A 12,671-nucleotide genomic window follows, 5' to 3' on the forward strand; every position below is an offset into this window, starting at 1 on the left:
ATGTCCTGCAGTAAATACTAAGTGCCCCCAGTGACCCTAACAGTGATAAATAACCCTTAAGGTTAACTACGTTTCAAATGGAGCAGTGAGGCCATTATAGGCCTCCAGAGTTTTCTTGACATCCTCAATATGTTATCTGTATGCCCAGGGACCTTTACCAGAGTAACATTAACTGAGCTCTCTTTTGTGTCCCGATGAAGTTGGAAGAGCTCTTTTAACCCAAAAACCTGAGAAGAAGTTTTCAATCTTCCGTCTAGATGTTTTTACACATTCTGTAAGCATAATAAGTCTTGGTATAAAACGCATGCATTGTGTGTTGAACGTGACACGTTTTGTGTGTTGTGAATTGACCTGCATTTATTACTGAAGGAGCACACGTGCATACAAGTGTCTGCAGAGATAGTGCTGGGTAATGAATTCATGATAACTGCAAATTGATGTCTTGAAAGCAGCTTTGCATTTATCTTTCTCGGTTACCGAAGTTATCTTTGAAAACGTCTGGAGACTGGAGATGTTGTGATTCATGTCAGAAGTAACATGACATAAAGTGTCACTTCTCCTGTAAATGCTGATGGAAAAAAAAAAAGACAAATAGACAGCGACGATCAACCACATTAGTCGGGGGGAAAGTGGCTGTCAGGAAGTTCAGCAATCATTTTGTATAAACACCATCTGCACACTGTAGTTTTATGCAATTTAGAGCTTTCACCCATAAACTGATGTGAAGTGCAAGATATCTACAGACTCTTCTAGATCAAAGACAGGAGCCTGTCTCAATACACTGCGGTGGCAACTTCTGAGAGCAAGCACGAGAGAAGATTAGCGTCATATTACCCCAGTACATATGCTTTAAACAGGAAACAGAGTGTCTTCTTCATGATTCGAAAAGCCAGTAATATAACCTACGCCGTATGTATAAAACAATGTACGAACTTCCAGCTACAGCTTTGTTATTTTCTGAAAGCCGTAAAAATAAATCTGGATTATCCTACACCAGGGACATTAAACTCTTTGTAGTCCAACACCTCCAAATTCATCGTCTGCCATTTGTTGGAAAATATATGTACTGAAAATGTTCCAAATGTGTGTATTGAACCGCTCATTTGCAAAGCAGACAATTAACACCCTGAGTTCTCTCAACACTTGCAATTTCAACAGTATGTCACAGTGAAGCTACAAAAGCACAAAAGCTCCATATGTTACAACTTTGAATAGAAAAAAAAGATTTGAATTTCCACATATTTACACTTACTGTGTCCTCACAGCAGAAATGGCTGTGAATCTTATTAGATGATGATGAAGAAGAAGCTATTTATGAGTTCACTGAGACACTTTTTACCCTCTGCACATTTAACACCCATGACCTAATGGACAACAAAAGTGTGTTGCAGTCACCACCTAGTGGCATGGCATCATTGTCTGCTGACAGCTTTCTCTTTTTTTGACCATGTTACATTTGTGACAGGTTCTGTCATACACAGCTCTATTGCTAACTATGGACAATGCATGTCTAAGTGCACTTTTGCATCATACGCTGATATGAAATAACTGAGTTCCACCAGCAAAAATCATTAAATATGTCAAGATTTATTTAGAAGTAGTGGTATTTTTTTAATCTGATCAATCTTACAAAACCTGGGAAAATTCTGACCACCCTTGAGACAGTCAACTTTTTTGTGTTATTTTACACAAAGCAGTTAAGCACCCAGACAATTAATGATCATGGAAAAAGAAAAATGTTCTGACCACTGCTTATGATTCCACTAGGTGGTGACTGCAACACACTTTGTTTGTTGGGTCCTTTATTTTTGCTCCTTCAGACTTGTTTTTGTGGTAAAATGATTCATTAAGCTTTGGTACTCTTTAGTTTTGTGTTAGCATACAATTTAAAAACAAATGTTGAGACAAAATTAGAGAGGCAAGGCTGAGATGGTGGCTATATCGGACAAAGGATGCTAAAGATGGAGCTGTCAGACACCAGGAACAGAGGAAGACCACAGAAAAGATTTATAAAAAAGTGAGGGGAGACATGCAGTGGATAGTAAAGACAAGGCGAGACAGAGGCAGGCAGTTAGTGTGGCGACCCCTTGAAGCAACCAGGTGAAAGAAGACGAAAAAAGCAATAAAAATGATGATCAATCACATAATTTGTTAATAATTGGCTTATCAATAAATGGCACTCAGACCGTTAAATTAATGTAGTAAGCAATGCTATTTGGTTAGGTTTAGGGAAAAAATGTGGGCTTGGGGGTAAAATACATCCATTCATGAGATTAACTCTGTATGTATTTAATAATCTACAACAGAATCACTGATCAGTAATAAAATCTTTATTACAATTGTTTATCATTAGCAAAAAATATATTGCTGTTTAATTGTTTTATGTGCCTCAGTATCATCAGAGTGTAATGTTATCTTATCAGCTCATAAGGACTACAATAAAATACTAATCATAAAGCAATGTGTTGCCCAAACAAACAAAAGTAAATAAAATCATAACTGATCATTTGACATGGTCAAATCATGTTAATAAGTAAAAAGAATCTTAAACTTATTCTTAGCCAAATTGAATTTTTAAAAAAAAGATATAGCATATGTAAATCTACTAGTATGCTTTCAATATGTCACATTAAATAGAAATGATGCTGGGGAGAAACTGTCTAAGCAAATTCTAAACAGATCAATGTCTTTTTCTGAGGCACTTTGCACTATTACATTTTTCTTGTATTTTCCCCCTTTTTTTATTTTGGTTTATCCTCAGAGATGCTGTTGAGACATTCTTTCCTTAACCGCGTTTTAGTGGGATCTTTGATTTATGCTGTTTTGCTGAAATAATGTCTGCATATGGTGCCAAGTTTCCAGAATTTGATAAGCACGTCCTCGAAATGTAGCCAGGTGGAGCTATTTGCATTCATAAAATTGCTTGTTCTCATTTCACCCATACTTGACAATCAATGGAAATTAAATGAAAGCTACATGAAAAACTGCAGATCAGCAGTTTACCTCCATAGAGTTTACTTCCAACTCTATGAATGAACAAGAGAGAGACTCCTAACTTTTCAAAACCTTTGATTTACATGATCGTTTAATCTGCACCATTCTTGCCACACACCATGTAAATATAATGTAGCACCATGCTTACATAGTGAAAGTATTTATCACGGTAGTTTGTGGCTATGGTGAACACTCTTATTCGCAGGCATTTACGTGTTTTGTGTGTCATAGCGCCACCAAGGGGTACAAAAATATGGTGTAAAGACACAATAGTGCCATTTCCTAGTATTCCCTATACTACTAAAAGAGTGCAGATAGCCCATCCTACGGACTTCTGTGAAGCGTGCACATGATTAAACCTTTCAGCGACAAGCAGATTTATTTTCAAAAGGTTTATTTAGAATATTGACAAAAAAAAAGGCAAACTCGAGTTTGTACAAAAGCAAATTAATCACAGGACATGACACACTTGCAACACAAAGTAGGCTATACAGTTCAAGCATAATAATAAAAAAAAGAAAAGAAAAAAAGCACCATTTTTAAAACTAGGTTACAAAATGCAAAACATTTTTATTTGGTATATCAAGTACAATGATAAGTCAGGAAACAAAACTTCATGAGTATTAACACTTATTTTCAATTTTGAGGGTTTTCTTACTTCCTTCAAGAATTAAACAGATTAAGTAAGGCACATGGATCAAAGCATCTGACAGTTAAGACATAAAAACAATGTTAAAAAAAATAAGAAGCTTGATATTCTGGCTTTTGAAGCGACATCTCTTTGGCACAGCTGCATGACTTGTGAAAGACACAAACTCTATCACATAATTGAGCATGACAATGTTAACTTGACAACATTATGTACACAATGTATGAAAAAATGTTATAAATATGTCTAAAAACCACAGACACTATGTACATCTTTGTACTGAAGCAATGCAATGTTATTCATCTCATCACCGATGATGGATTTGTTGAAATCAAGTGCCAGCATGCATCAAAAATCAATATGTCACCAATGCATTTCCAAACACACACTGATAACACAGCTGTGGTGTTGAAAGAAAAAAAAAACTGATGTGATGTTTTCAGAGAAATAATGGATACTGAAATACAGCAACAAAAACAAATTATTTTGTGTTGGTGACACATGCACTTTTGTTGGGATGTCAGTCTATGGTCTGTGGGTAGTAAGCACAGTGCGCTGTTGTAGTAAAGGGCCTCCTAACTACCCTTCCTTATTTCTCCTCCCCTGATTCTTTCATTCTTTCTTCCTCAGGACAATATAAATTAGGCCACTGATGAGACACATAGGGAAAGCCACCCAAGCCAGCACATACGCATACCCGAAGTTTGTATGGGTGCCATCATCTGGACGCATCACAGTGTAGATGATTGCCCCGCACATCACAAACACACCTAGGAAAGATGAGAAGAGAGTTGAGGGGAATCTGAAGGAAATTGGCATGAATGTAGATGATCTCACCACTCCACCCATTTCTTCTCAGGGTGTGACTGTCAGCATGTGATGAAGTCATACTCACTTGCTAAGATCTGGAAGATGGCAGTGAAGAAGAAGCGTCCGCCCTTAACTAGTCTGAACAGCTGATATAAAAACGCAATGAGGGAGAAGAAGCAGAAGAGCACTGACAGGATCATGAGAGCTTGCACTGCTTGGATCCAGTCTAGGAGGCAGACAGAAGAGATGAATAGCATGAAATTTAACTTGTGCATCACTTTTCAGTAACAAAGCACGCTGCATTTTGTTTGTTTTTCTATAAACATGAACAAACCTTCATTGCTGGATGGTTGGCAATGGTAACCTCCATTGTTTGTTGAGCATTTGTACCATAGATCTTTGCCACTGTTGTCAGCTACAGACCAGGCCTGATAAACACAACAACACGGAACCATTTAACCTGTTACTGCTGTACGTCCAGTAGCAATATTACAAAGTAATCAATCACTGAAACAACTCCTTGTCTATTCAGATCACATCCTCATGCTCCATTCTGTATTTTTCGCAATTTAAAAGTTGACAAAAGGTCTCACAGAACTTACACTGGCAGCTGTCGACACGATGAGGAGAATGAGAATGATTACGTGCAAGATAAGCACTCCAAGCAGGATGAGCAGCATTTTTTTTCAAGTAGGTCTGCAGAAAAGAGAAGACATTTCACGTGAATTTGCCATTACACCAACTCTCTTCTAGGTGTGTTCACTAGCCTATCTCCACGCCAGAGGGCGGCATTACCTCACTTATGCATCGACCGCAATGTTTACCTCAATGTGAAAGTATTCCCTTACATTCAAACACAGGGCGAAGAAGGGAGGACCATTGACTATTTCCCGAAGTTAATAATTAATGTCGAGTTTAACGTCGAGCTGCACAAATTAATCTATTTTTGTCAAAGTGAATCAAAGTATTGAACTTTCGATCTATTTAAATATCCAAACGACGTAACTAACTGATGAAAGCAATACGGGTTTGCATAAAAAAAGTCGTTGGCTAAAAACCTGACCATGAATCAGCTGTCTGTGTGAGTAAGGGAGACGGTTTCTCGACTAATCGGGAGCAGGCTGCTGGAAAACAAACTCAACCCATCTCTATGAAAAACATTCCAGAAAAGTACCGCCATGCGCGAGCCACAACTTTCCCTGTTTGGTAATGTCAAGTACAAAGCACCTAACTTTAAAACTGGGAGAGACGAGCGAGACTCTCAGGCAAAGTCACAGCTTCAAACGGTTTAACGGGTTTTGCGTCATAAAAGTAAAATCCATGGTCGAGTTCTGCTGTATGAGGGTAAAACTCAATGGGGGAAAAATGAGATCACTGACTATAACAAGAGCATGGAAAAAGCAAATATATTAATCCCACTTACAAAAAAAAGGCCAATCAAAAGTTGTTGGAGTTTTTTCTCCGTTTAACGGATCGAGCTGAAGAGAAGAGCTGGGAAAGTATCACCTTGCTTCTGCTTCGCGACTCTCTCTAGATACTATTCCAGATGTAGCTCACACACCCCAGTCTGTGTCTTTCTCCGCCTGAACACCGCCCTGCAGGCCCTGCACGTCACCAGAGGCCTACTCCTTTCTTTTCCCCCTCTGTCTCTCTCTTTCTCTTTCCTCCCGTGGAGGCCCATCAACGAAAGTGAAATCTACAGGACTGTAGTATAACCTGTGGCACTGCTGAGCAAACCTAAAGACTTCCACAGACACACAAACAGAATTCCACACTTTCCAAAACATTAACATAACCTGCTGATATAAAACTATGTAGAGTTGGTTTATGATCTAATGAGTCATTCATTACATCCACAGTGCTCATTCATTTTCTTATTTGTACAATGACAGTCATGATTCTTGACTTTGTTGCATTTGATTGCAAACAAAACTCATTGATCGTCATAAAACACACGTGTACACGTGTGTGTATGTGTGTGTTTGCACGTGAACCAGCGAGGTGCTCTGGGGGCCCAGAATGCCTGTGTGTGTGTGTTTGTGTGAACTGAGCCTCATGTGTTGTCTCTCCAAGTCTATGAAGAAACAGGGGGGTTTGTCCAGTGCCAAAGGGAATTAAAACAGTGCAGTGTTTTGGTCATGCTACACTGATGGAACGGCTTGACTCGAGGTCCATCGATGGGTTACTAAGATTGCAGATCAAAGCCCGTCAGAGTTCTGTATCGCTCATTACACTGCGGTCTCGTGCCATTTCCTCACAGTGACAGAGCTGTAAACCCAAATTAAGAATGGCAGTGAAAACAGCGATAAAAGAACAAGCGCACACTGCTGCTTTGAAACCATCACAGTCCAAACGTGATAGTCATCACCTGCTGCAGTCAGAGAACACAGCGCGTGCCTGCCCTCTTTCCTCTCCCTTGCTGTTCTTGGCCCATCAGGTGGATTCCTGTGGTCTGTGTTTGTAAACACGCAAAGGGATGAACTGTGGGCTGCTGTACAGCCTCCCTGTGGGATGCCCAGTGAGGCAGCACTGTGTGTCCTGGCAGAGCTGGAGAGGCAAAAAAGAAAAGAAAAAAAAAAGAGACAGCTCTTTGACAACCGCCCAGACCACTGGATGGACGTGCCACTGTTTATGAAGATGTAATTGGTGCAGTGGTCAGTGGGGGCAGGCTTTGCCAGCAGCAGGAGAAGCAGGAGGAAAAGATGAACCTGGCAGTGCAGCTGGAGCAGGTGTGAGAGAAGCTTACAAATCTCACTGGTGTAACACTAGTCTGTGGTCAGGGAGAATTCACAGGCAATGCAGTTTTGTTACTTATAAAGAGGATACAGAGCAGGAAGGATAACGCTGGATCTGACTAAAAATAGAGAAAACTTCAAACAATAATAGGACATGAATTATAAAGTTAGATTGTTGCTGCTGCTGTTGTGAAATCTCCTAATGCAGTATAGGTGATGCATTCCTTAGCAAATGAAGCATTATTGCAGTGAGCCTTAATGTGCCCCACCCTTTACTTTTGATTTAATAACCTCTAATAAGAATGCAATAAACATTTCATTAATGAAGCTGTCGGATTTTTAATCATATTTATAAAAACGGACAAAAATTGGTTTTCTAATGAAATTTTTATGTGGCTGTTTGATGTTTTAGTGATGAATATTTTAGTGTGAAACACACACTTGGACTACAACAGAAGAAGAAAAAATCCTCACATACTCTGGAATGCTGTAAAAGCTACTGCTGCTCGCTTTGACTGATTACTTGGTTCGCTCAGTGATGACTCAACTGTAACCCTGTTGAGTTGTGATCTCTGTTACATGGCTGATAGCAAACCCAAAGCCATCACCCCCCCACCCCCCCCCACCCCCCACCACCCCCACCCCAAAAAAGAACCACAACAAAACACAAGGCTCATCCTTTTGTAGAGAGTGATTACAAAGCAAACAGGCAGAAGCAGCTCAAAACCAGCGACAACAGTGCGAGGTTATTGCGGCTCGGCCGTAGCTGAGTTTAAAACTGGCACACCCTTTTAATTAAGACTTTCACTAAAAGTGAGATATGTTAGATGGCTGTTTAAAATGTCAAAATTGCAAGGTTTTTGGCCATTTACTGCGCATGCTCAGATTTATTCTCTTAAATAAATCTCACTTATTTGTGAGACCTACTCACTTCAGGCAAAACAGCTGACCTGAAACCAAACCACAAAGGCGTCACAATGACTCTACTGTTTGGTTTGTATTTAGTTTTAATACAAGATTAAAGTAACCTCACCACAACATGCAGCATCCCCAGTATGAATGACTTTATTTGCATTGCTGCTGACATCTTTATCTGCATGTATTTAACAATTTCCCCTACCTACCTACCTACCTACCTACCTACCTACCTACCATTTTCTGGATCCAGTGTTAATCTAGGAGCTAGGTGAGCACATTCTGCGTTTTCTTTCATGATGTTACTTTCATTTTCGTTCTTATATTCTCAAAGCAGACATATTGAGACTCAAGTTTAGACTTGTGATGAGCTGGATTAACTGGAACAGTTTGCTATTTTGTGATAAAAATGACTCAGCCTCAGCTCAAGCCCAACCCAGTTTTACAGCACTGGTCTCCACCTGCAGGAGTGGCCAGGGGGCTTTTGGGGCTGCTTCATCTCCAACAGGAAACATATGAGTGAAGGAACAGTGACACAACTGGGGATTAGGGTTTGGTTTTGGATGTGACCATGAATTGGCTGCCTTGAGGACACATTAGTGGGACAGCTAATAATTTTACATGTGGGAATATGAAGGAATGAAGGAAGCCTCTCCACCTACAGTGGGGCAAAAAAGTATTTAGTCAGCCACCGATTGTGCAAGTTCCCCCACCTAAAATGATGACAGAGGTCAGTAATTTGCACCAGAGGTACACTTCAACTGTGAGAGACAGAATGTGAAAAAAAAAATCCATGAATCCACATGGTAGGATTTGTAAAGAATTTATTCGTAAATCAGGGTGGAAAATAAGTATTTGGTCAATAACAAAAATACAACTCAATACTTTGTAACATAACCTTTGTTGGCAATAACAGAGGTCAAACGTTTACTATAGGTCTTTACCAGGTTTGCACACACAGTAGCTGGTATTTTGGCCCATTCCTCCATGCAGATCTTCTCGAGAGCAGTGATGTTTTGGGGCTGTCGCCGAGCAACACGGACTTTCAACTCCCGCCACAGATTTTCTATGGGGTTGAGGTCTGGAGACTGGCTAGGCCACTCCAGGACTTTCAAATGCTTCTTACGGAGCCACTCCTTTGTTGCCCGGGCGGTGTGTTTTGGATCATTGTCATGTCGTTTCATCTTCAAAGTTCTCACTGATGGAAGGAGGTTTTGGCTCAAAATCTCACGATACATGGCCCCATTCATTCTGTCCTTAACACGGATCAGTCGTCCTGTCCCCTTGGCAGAAAAACAGCCCCATAGCATGATGTTTCCACCCCCATGCTTCACAGTAGGTATGGTGTTCTTGGGATGCAACTCAGTATTCTTCTTCCTCCAAACACGACGAGTTGAGTTTATACCAAAAAGTTCTACTTTGGTTTCATCTGACCACATGACATTCTCCCAATCCTCTGCTGTATCATCCATGTGCTCTCTGGCAAACTTCAGACGGGCCTGGACATGCACTGGCTTCAGCAGCGGAACACGTCTGGCACTGCGGGATTTGATTCCCTGCCGTTGTAGTGTGTTACTGATGGTGACCTTTGTTACTTTGGTCCCAGCTCTCTGCAGGTCATTCACCAGGTCCCCCCGTGTGGTTCTGGGATCTTTGCTCACCTTTTTCATGATCATTTTGACCCCACGGGATGAGATCTTGCGTGGAGCCCCAGATCGAGGGAGATTATCAGTGGTCTTGTATGTCTTCCATTTTCTGATGATTGCTCCCACAGTTGATTTTTTCACACCAAGCTGCTTGCCTATTGTAGATTCACTCTTCCCAGTCTGGTGCAGGTCTACAATACTTTTCCTGGTGTCCTTCGAAAGCTCTTTGGTCTTGGCCATGGCGGAGTTTGGAGTCTGACTGTTTGAGGCTGTGGACAGGTGTCTTTTATACAGATGATGAGTTCAAACAGGTGCCATTCATACAGGTAACGAGTGGGGGACAGAAAAGCTTCTTACAGAAGACGTTACAGGTCTGTGAGAGCCAGAGATCTTCCTTGTTTGAGGTGACCAAATACTTATTTTCCACCCTAATTTACGAATAAATTCTTTACAAATCCTACCATGTGAATTCATGGATTTTTTTTTCACATTCTGTCTCTCACAGTTGAAGTGTACCTCTGGTGCAAATTACTGACCTCTGTCATCATTTTAAGTGGGGGAACTTGCACAATCGGTGGCTGACTAAATACTTTTTTGCCCCACTGTATGGGACGTTGAGGAAAAGAAAAAGGAAAAAAATATCACATCTTTGGCTCATCACAGCTGGAAATCATTGGATGCTTTTCTGCACTATTCACAGAACGTTTTGTTCATTTTCACTGCTCGTTCTGTTGCCTGCTTTAATCGAGATTCATTTCCAAACATATGATACTATGTGAATCCGCTGACAGTGACATTCCTCTTACAGATGCTGTTTATGTTTTCCAGGATGTTCATGACACTTTCTTGTGTTTCTTAACCCTCAGGGCTGAACTGGTCTTACCCTGTGTTCGCTGTTTATGTTTTACACCGCTGAGTGACTATCAAATGACATCCCATAGACAGAAAGAGCTGAAACGGAACGACAAGTTGACCTGTGTTAAAGGTTTGCATGGTAATGTGTTGACACCCAGTGACACCAACAGCAGAATGCATGTTGACAATGATCCTAAATACGCACGTTGAAAATATGGCCAGGCTCTATAATACACACCCCTTGTCGTCTCTTTTGTTTTAAATTTCAAAACTCCAGGAAGACCCATAACTGAGCTGAAGAGATCCATTGGCCGGGTGTTAAATCAGATAAAACAGGCCATGTTTAAAAGTGATTAGGGCTGTTGTTTCCTTCCCTTTAGAAAAGGCTCTGTCCTTCCCTATCAAGAATCAACAACCAAATAAATGAGAGACATACGGCATGACAAAATCCAGATTGTGGCACCCTAGTGATCCTAAACATGTGGTAATCATTAGCCCCTGGCTTCCTGTTGGAGTCGATGTCATCAGGACACACATCCCAACAGGCAAGACTGTAACACAGACTGTTGCTTGGAATCAGAGTGCGACTGGCCTCCGGGGGTTTAGAATGAAGCAATAAAAACTATGAAAGAATTCAATTTGAATTGCTTTGCTCTCCTTTCTACTCGGTTCTCACAGCTCTGATATCTGTGGATAAGAATTTAAGTTGCGTCAGACATGCTCTATTGCTATTTTTTTTAATTACAATCAAATATGTTGCAATAAGCAGTCGTGATCATATGATCCAACTGCTCTGAGATCTGCAGATCTGTAGCTAGAATCCACTACAACTCTCAGAGAAGAAACTAATTCCTGTGTACTTGCTATCAGAAGTTTACTCATTCCAGTTGCTGTGTTATCTTTTCGAAACTGTAGCTGTCCTTCTTTGACAGCTAACATTGCAGCATTTCTTTCACAAGCTGCCAACTGAGATTTTATGAGAATAAAGGTGCTTAGAAGGAAATATTTTCTTTCCTGAAATGCTGCCAGCACTTTTGAAGCTTTTGTAAATCGGGTTTTCCTGGAAGAAGTTGCATCTAACTGGCTATTATCTCACTATTTGTTGCAGCTTTGTAGGAATTATCCGCAGAACTGCTTCTGAGGTCAAATGCCGTGATATACCAGTGTAGAAACTAGAGTTCATTTACTTCTGAAGGAAGATGTGTTTACATAGTTCATCAGACAGGTTTCACACACCCTTACTCTTGGCCGTGACTTTTAATGAATTCTTTACACAAAACAGCAGAGCTCTTTATAGGACAGTTAACAAAGGCCAAGCTATCAACTTGTGTGGAAGAAATGAGGAAAAAGAAAAAAATTCAAGAATACAATCCTCAGCATGCTGTTAAACAGGTATCTCTCCAGATCAGATTCACTGCCTAAGCTATGAGTCATGCCTGCTGAAACATGAAACCAAACTTGATAGTGGAATCCACAATGCACATGGTGCTCAGTTCAGTCTCGGTTTAGAGAGTAGTCTGTCTGATCGAATGTTAGCGAATGCGGTGATACCCATACATATGTGTTGGGTAGCCTAGAGACTGTGGCCTGGCCAAAGGAAACTGTGGCCTTGCTGTAAAGCCTGGCTTGAAGCGGAGATGGTGTATGTGTGTGTTCATCTGTCTGCATCAGTCTGGGCGGCAGCCCAGAGCAGCCACTCATAGAATATCTGCGCCAAACCCACTGACAGCTCCTCTCAGTGGTTGAGTGAATGAGGAGGTGAGGATGGCCTGATAAACTCTGGCAGACACCTCAGTGCATCAGCATGTTCTACAAACATACAATCCACATACTTAAAAACATCAACAAACTCACAGCCAGTCTAGCATTTTTTTCACTTCTTCCCTGACCCCAATATGCCTCACTTTGAACTTGCTACCAGGATAACGCTCAGTCTGCTGGTCAGTTCATCTGTCATTTTATGTAAACGTATTTTAGTCATTTTTCTCTGAATTAAAGTCCCGGATGGACAAATCCTATCATTTTAACCAGAAGGCTCACATTTGTAGCTTTGAGTGAATTGTGCCA

The 12,671-nt window shown here is 40.7% G+C and overlaps 1 protein-coding gene across 1 annotated transcript; it reads right to left on the bottom strand.

The window, feature by feature from the left end:
* Positions 1 to 3,371: 3,371 nt before the first annotated feature.
* Positions 3,372 to 6,036, bottom strand: LOC308412181 (peripheral myelin protein 22-like). The gene is made up of 5 exons (XM_080906344.1): positions 5,877 to 6,036; positions 5,056 to 5,149; positions 4,788 to 4,881; positions 4,539 to 4,679; positions 3,372 to 4,413 (listed from the first exon to the last, which is right to left on the bottom strand). Exons 2-5 carry the CDS (start codon positions 5,131 to 5,133, stop codon positions 4,256 to 4,258), a joined length of 471 nt encoding a protein of 156 aa, XP_080762470.1. The 5' UTR covers positions 5,134 to 5,149; positions 5,877 to 6,036; the 3' UTR covers positions 3,372 to 4,255.
* Positions 6,037 to 12,671: the final 6,635 nt, after the last annotated feature.

Source organism: Rhamphochromis sp. 'chilingali' (genome assembly GCF_963969265.1).
Source record: "Rhamphochromis sp. 'chilingali' genome assembly, chromosome: 15".
Lineage (NCBI taxonomy): Eukaryota > Metazoa > Chordata > Actinopteri > Cichliformes > Cichlidae > Rhamphochromis > Rhamphochromis sp. 'chilingali'.